Genomic DNA, 6,823 nt, shown 5'->3' with positions numbered 1-6,823 from the left:
GGGGGGGACGGAGTGTGAAACAGAGGAAACATGTGACCCCCGCTCCTGCCCCAATCTGCGCGTCCCCGGGCGTCACGTGGCCGGGAAGGGCTGGGAGCCCAGCGCACAGCCCGGAGACGAGCCGCCGCCGCCTCCGCTGCCCACCTAGCTTCTGGTTTCTCTGCTGCCGAATCTTGAGAAATCAAAGCGGGCGGGCGGACTTCCTCCGTCACCCGCTCTCCACCTTTCCTTACCCCGGTGGCCGCGTCGCGAGAGATTTCAGTTACTGAACGAGACAGAATATTTGGTGTGTGGGGCCCCTGTGCGCCCCTGGAGTTGACAGTCCAGCTGTTGTCCAGACTCCCGCCGTTGCTCCTTCTGGACACCCCCCTCAATCTTTTCCTCTTACGCACCCTCCTGCAAAAAAAGGTTTCAGTTTATTTTCGAGCCAGGAAAAGGAAGGACGACGAGGTAGAAAAAAGAGGGAGGCGGCAGATAGCAAACGCAGAATAAATGTCCAGGTCGTCCTCGGAGCGAAATCGAGGGAGGGGACACGCGGGAGGGGGGCGGTGAAGAAGGAGCTGCCCATTAAAACCAGCGCTGAGAGTCCTGGCGGCGGCGGCGGCGGCGGCGCGGGACGCGTCACATCCCCTTGACCCTCCAATCACCTCGGGCTCCCATTTGATTGGAAGGCGGCAAAGGCTTTAATCTCCCCCTTGGTGCAGCTGCTTTTGAAGTGAGTTTCCTCGCCAGAGCCCCGGCTGGACAGGCAACGGCTCACATCGCCAAGCGCAGCGTCAGCGCTGGGTCGCGAGTGCGCAGCGCAGGGGCACAGCCCGAGGCGGACACGGCGAGCCACCCGGCACTCCCACAGTCCGGCCGGCTCCTCCCGCTCGGCCACGGCACTGCTGCGGGCCACCCAGGATTATTCGCTTCTGGCTCCAGGCGCCGAGAAGGCGCGCTGGGTGCCCGTGGCCGCCGCGCCAGCTCCTCCTCCTACTGCTTCTGCTCCCCGGGCGAGCGCGCAGCCCGGAGCCCGCCCCGCGCCTCCCGGAGCCCTCCCCCCGCTGCTCCCATGCGTGCGGGTGGGTCATGAGCACAGCGCCCTCGCTTTCTGCCCTAAGAAGCAGTAAGCACAGCGGCGGCGGCGGCGGCGGCGGCAGCGGCGGCAGCGGCAGCAGTGCGGACCCTGCCTGGACCAGCGCGCTCTCTGGAAATAGCTCTGGCCCCGGCCAAGGCTCGTCCCTGGCCGGCAGCACCAAGCCTTTTGTGCACGCTGTGCCCCCCTCTGACCCTCTCCGCCAGGCTAACCGCCTGCCCATCAAGGTGCTGAAGATGCTGACGGCACGGACTGGCCACATTTTGCACCCCGAGTACCTGCAGCCTCTGCCTTCCACTCCCGTCAGCCCCATCGAGGTAAGGACCCTCTCCCCGGATCGCGCTGGGACCACCACCCTGGCTGCCGCTTCACAGGATTTCTTTCTCTCGGGATCTGGGGGTGGGAATGGGGGGGGGGTGTCAGAGTGATTCAGTTCCGGGATGGGGGAGAGCCCATAGTGCTCCCGCACCTTAAAACTAGGGCGGAAAGGGGGCAAGAGGTAGAATGGGATGGGAATGCTAGGGGACAAAGCAGCTAAAACTTATTTCTCCTTTTGGCATTAAAGCTTCCACCCTGACTCCGGCCCCTTCACTTTCGGCCCGGAAGAGGGGCGGAAGTCCGAAATGCGGTTCCAAAGTCGCAGTCTTAAGGGTCCCCAGAAACTGATATTTGTATACAGCCTCTAAGGCACCAACGGCCTGAGCCCTTACTCTGAAGAAATAGGTGTGTGTGTGTGTGTGTGTGTGTGTGTGTGTGTGTGTGTGTGTGTATGGGGGAGGAGGTATAGTTTTGGGTCTAGGAGTCAGAAACCAAAACATTTCTGAGTATTTTTAAAAATACAGTTGGCGCTTATAGAGGGAAGAATATATCCTGATTTGGCGGGGAGGAGGGAGCTGCTGCCTTTCTCAGGGGCGAGTGTGTGTGTGTGTGTGTGTGTGTGTGTGTGTGTGTGTCTCTTGGGGAGTGTGGGGGGTGCTGCCTAGGATTGCGCCTGGATCGTAACTGGCGGTTTGCGGAAGGGCGTTTGAACCCTAGAAGCCAGGATTCTAAAGGGTTTCCCCTTCTTTCTCTTTGTGCCACTCCCCAACCTCACGTCTGACCCCGCAGCTTGATGCCAAGAAGAGCCCGCTGGCGCTGTTGGCGCAAACATGCTCGCAGATCGGGAAGCCCGACCCCTCGCCCTCTTCCAAACTCTCCTCTGTCGCTTCCAACGGGGGCGGCGCGGGCGGTGCCGGCAACGGCACCGGGGGCGACAAGGACGCAAAGTCGGGCCCCCTCAAGCTGAGCGACATCGGCGTGGAGGACAAGTCGAGTTTCAAGCCGTACTCCAAACCCGGCTCGGATAAGAAGGAGCCGGGAGGCGGCGGCGGCGGAGGCGGTGGTGGCGGGGGCGGCGGCGGGGGGGTTTCAGCAGAAAAGTCTGGATTCCGGGTACCGAGCGCCACCTGCCAGCCATTCACACCCAGGACAGGCAGCCCAAGCTCCAGCGCCTCGGCCTGCTCGCCAGGAGGCATGCTGCCTTCGGCCGGGGGCGGCCCAGAGGGCAAGGACGACAAGAAGGACCCCGACGCGGGCGGCGGCGGCGGCTCCAGCAAGGGTTCCGGGGGCGCCTCCGCCGAAGGGGGACCCACTGGGTTGGCGCACGGCCGGATTAGCTGCGGCGGAGGGATTAATGTGGACGTAAACCAGCACCCAGATGGGGGCCCCGGGGGCAAGGCGCTAGGCTCAGACTGCGGCGGTTCATCGGGCTCCAGCTCCGGCTCGGGCCCCAGCGCGCCCACCTCCTCCTCAGTGCTGGGCTCTGGGCTGGTGGCTCCGGTATCACCCTACAAGCCGGGCCAGACAGTGTTCCCTCTGCCTCCCGCGGGCATGACCTATCCAGGCAGCCTGGCTGGGGCCTACGCTGGCTACCCGCCCCAATTCCTGCCACATGGCGTGGCTCTTGACCCCACCAAGCCGGGCAGCCTGGTGGGGGCGCAGCTGGCGGCGGCTGCGGCGGGCTCTCTGGGCTGCAGTAAGCCGGCGGGCTCCAGCCCCTTGGCCGGGGCGTCGCCGCCATCCGTGATGACAGCCAGTTTGTGCCGGGACCCGTACTGCCTCAGCTACCATTGCGCCAGCCACCTAGCAGGGGCGGCGGCAGCCAGCGCTTCGTGCGCTCACGATCCGGCCGCGGCGGCCGCGGCGCTCAAGTCCGGATACCCGCTGGTGTACCCCACGCACCCGCTGCACGGCGTGCACTCTTCGCTAACAGCTGCCGCCGCTGCCGGCGCCACACCGCCCTCCCTGGCAGGCCACCCCCTCTACCCCTACGGCTTCATGCTCCCTAACGACCCGCTCCCCCACATCTGCAACTGGGTGTCGGCCAACGGGCCCTGCGACAAGCGCTTCGCCACGTCCGAAGAGCTGCTGAGCCACTTGCGGACCCATACGGCCTTCCCCGGGACAGACAAACTGCTGTCGGGCTACCCCAGTTCATCGTCTTTGGCCAGCGCCGCAGCGGCCGCCATGGCTTGCCACATGCACATCCCCACATCGGGCGCTCCGGGCAGTCCCGGGACGCTGGCGCTGCGCAGCCCCCACCACGCGCTGGGACTCAGCAGCCGCTACCACCCTTACTCCAAGAGCCCGCTACCCACACCCGGCGCTCCTGTGCCGGTGCCCGCCGCCACGGGACCGTACTACTCCCCCTATGCCCTCTACGGACAGAGACTGACCACCGCCTCGGCACTGGGGTATCAGTGAGGGCGGTGGGGAGGGTTAGCAAGGGAGAGAAAGGAGCTGGGGGGGGGGGGGAGGGAGGAGCCGAGGGAGGGGCGGGAACAGGGCAGAGGCTACTGTCACCCGCGCGTGGGGATGACCCGGGCCAGGAAAGGAAAGTATATATATGCCGTATCTATCTACCCAAAACAGCGACCGAGACCCGGTGGGAAACTCCCCTTTCCTCCACCTCTCATTTCCCCACCCACGCAAACTTTATAAAAGTTGAAAAAATATCATTTGACTTTTTATAGAAAAAGAAGGAAAAATTAATTGAGAAGGTGTTCATCTGAGGACTGCATCGGTGGACACTGGTATTTATTTATGTTAGCTCCAAGCGGACCCGTGGTTCAAAAGTGCATTATTTAGTTTGATCTCCGTAGGTAAAAAGGAGGAGGGGTAAAAAAAAAAAAAAAATTAAATCTTGAGGGTAAAATTTGTGAAAAACAAACCCTCCCATCCCTTGTAGAGTATAAATAAATACAAAACCGCCACAGAACTAGAGGTCTTCTCTTTAATGTTACTTTAAAATTGCTATTATTGTATTGTACGTTCTTATTTAATGTCTGATTGAAACACAAATTTACATGCATGTTTGTTACAAAAAATGAAAAAAACAAAACAAAACAAGTCACAATTTGTCAGCTCTGATTTCAAATTGCAATTATTTTTAAGGTGTATACCATCGAAAGAGAATGGGTATTTTTTTGTATGTATTCTGGAAGAAAACAAAAAAAAAAAAGGAAAAACAATTCTATTCCAAAACCTCATTTGCCTTATTTTGTTCTTTAAAAGGAACACAACTATTTTTAATTTTTAAGTCCACCCGCTGAGAAGGGGACAAATAAGGTTTACGTCATGTACTAAAATAATAGACAATGTATCGCTTTAAAGATTAAAATTCCGTATATTTGATGTATTAAAAGGTTTTACTTCTTCTTATCTTTTTTTTATTTTTTATTTATTTATTTTTTTGGTGAAAGAGAAAGGAAGACCATGGCAGTTTCGGCCGCAGTGGGTTCCCCGGGCCTCACGGCTGCTCCTACTTCCCAGGACCGTGGCTGCATTTCCTATTGTTTTTGTTGTGATTTTTAGGAAGATGCAAAGGGCTGGCCAGTCGTGGGGTTTGCCTTGGGGAAAATATTTTTAAACAGGGGATTTCACAATTTGTAAAGATCGTGTCCTGAGCAATCGCTCATTTACTTTTTAATTTTCCTCCCAGCACACGGTTTGTTAAAAGTGAAAGGAAAAAAAAAATGATTTTTTAAAAATCATTATTTCTCTCTTGAGATTTTTGAGAATTTGGCTTTTGTTTTGTACAGAGAGCGGCGCAGTCCAGGACTCTCCCCAAGGCCTTAGCCCTGGGGAGGTGCCACTGCCCGCTGTCCCTGTCTTTGCTTTCCAAGCATCCCTGTCCCAGGCGGGCAGCCGGGATAGATCCGGGGACGGTGAGCGCCTGGGAATCTGCTTCCCAGGCCTGGGGGGAGCGCGCCGGAACCTTCTAGCCCCTCGGTTGAAAGTGAGTTCGCTCTCCTTTTCTCCTTCTGGCTGCCGGAGCCCAGCCCTCAACACCCCACGCCCAGAGTCCGGGCCCGCGGCTGGCCGGCGCCGCGGCTGCTTTTCCGCGTCCAGATTTCTCTGCAGCCCGAGCTCTACCCCAGTCTGTGCCGCAGGAGAGCGCGCCGGGGCATACGACCCGGAAGCCCCTTCAGATTCGGCCCCACGAGGGTCACGGAGCCTGTTCCCTGTCTCGCCAGGGAGACCAGGTGGGCGCTGAGCGCTGTCCTCGGCTTCGAGGTCCGATCGGAAAAGGGCGCGGCGGGACTCTCCGTCCGCGCGGGCATCCCCGCAGCGCGCACCGCTCCCTTGTCCCCAACTTGAGTGGTGGGACTGAGCTGCACGAAGCTCTGATAGAACCACGCAGAGAAGAGCCCTAATCTTTTTTGGGAGGGAGGCGGCGGGGGGGGGGGGGGAGACTCAGTCACCCCCCCCGACCCTCCCCCCCAACACAGACACTCGTGCCCCTGCCCCGGGCGTGAGCTCTGTGGTCTTCTGGCTGTTTGGATGCTCGCCCTCCCGGGTCGGCGGGAGCTCTGGGCTCAGTGCGCGACTTTCCTGGGATCCCGGGACTACGGAGTCGCGGCGCTGAGCACGCACCCCGAGCTCCCCTCTCCCTGGGGTCAGGCAGTCCTGGGTTCTCCGAGCCGCCGGCCTCCCTCGGCGTCAAGCTCCCCCTGCTGCCTCCCGAGGGTCACCGCCGAGCAGAGGCCGCCCTCGGCCTCGGGCCTCGGTCGGTCAACCGCGCCGTCCCCGCCGCCATTAACTCGGGGGCTGGTGACTTTGAGATTTTCCACCCTCCTCCCAGCGTCAGCTTCACGGCTTCGGGGCCTTTTCCCGGGTAGCGCGCAAAGCAGCCCCGGCGACCTACGAGACGCCGCGTGAGCTCGCAGGCCTCCGCCGGGAGAGAACTTTGTGGGGACTCAGGCTCCGTCGCCTCCAACCCTCATGCCCGCACTCCCAGACTCCGGGGACCGGAGCTGGCGCCGGCGGAAGACCCCAGCGGGCTGTGTCCTGGGACGCCGCAGCACCGCTCCCCCTCTGTGGCGGCTTAGAGAAGCTGGGCTGGGCCTGGCTGGGCCTGGCTCCTCGAGAACCCCGGCCAATGGGGGGGCTTGTCATCCCCAGGCTCTGGGAGAGACCCCGGCCACTTGCCACCCCCGCAAGTGGGAGGGGCGGACGTTCCAGGAGATGGTGAGGTCCGAGTCGGGACGGCTCCAGGGCCGGCGGCTTGGGACGTGAAAGCCAGGCCCCTGCTCACCCTCTCACCAGCGCCAGCCACACGGCCCTGACCACTCCGAGCTCCTCGTTTCTCCCTCCTTAGCCTCGCGGCTTCGGACAGAGGTCCTTGCGCCACCCTCGCCCGCCAGGACCCGTTTGGGCGGGGAAGGACCTAGAAATTACCCCGCCCTGGAATTTCAGGTCTGGGAC

The 6,823-nt window shown here is 60.6% G+C and overlaps 1 protein-coding gene across 1 annotated transcript; it reads left to right on the top strand.

Moving 5' to 3' along the window:
* The first annotated feature begins 595 nt into the window (after positions 1-595).
* Positions 596-4,754, top strand: ZNF503 (zinc finger protein 503). Its single transcript, XM_042960772.1, has 2 exons — positions 596-1,395; positions 2,186-4,754. The coding sequence occupies exons 1-2, from the start codon at positions 1,072-1,074 to the stop codon at positions 3,818-3,820; spliced, it is 1,959 nt and encodes a 652-aa protein (XP_042816706.1). The 5' UTR covers positions 596-1,071; the 3' UTR covers positions 3,821-4,754.
* Positions 4,755-6,823: the final 2,069 nt, after the last annotated feature.

This window comes from Panthera tigris, chromosome D2, assembly GCF_018350195.1.
Source record: "Panthera tigris isolate Pti1 chromosome D2, P.tigris_Pti1_mat1.1, whole genome shotgun sequence".
Taxonomy (NCBI): domain Eukaryota; kingdom Metazoa; phylum Chordata; class Mammalia; order Carnivora; family Felidae; genus Panthera; species Panthera tigris.
Note: the sequence above shows the minus strand (reverse complement) of the source record. Positions and strands in the feature narration are given on the sequence as shown.

What these genes read in the sequence shown, in the direction of transcription:
- ZNF503 (XM_042960772.1), top strand. Translation starts at nt 1,072, where the DNA reads ATGAGCACAGCGCCCTCGCTTTCTGCCCTAAGAAGCAGTAAGCACAGC. An exon ending in CTCCCGTCAGCCCCATCGAG is followed by an intron (nt 1,396 to 2,185) that starts GTAAGGACCCTC and finishes CTGACCCCGCAG; the next exon opens with CTTGATGCCAAGAAGAGCCC.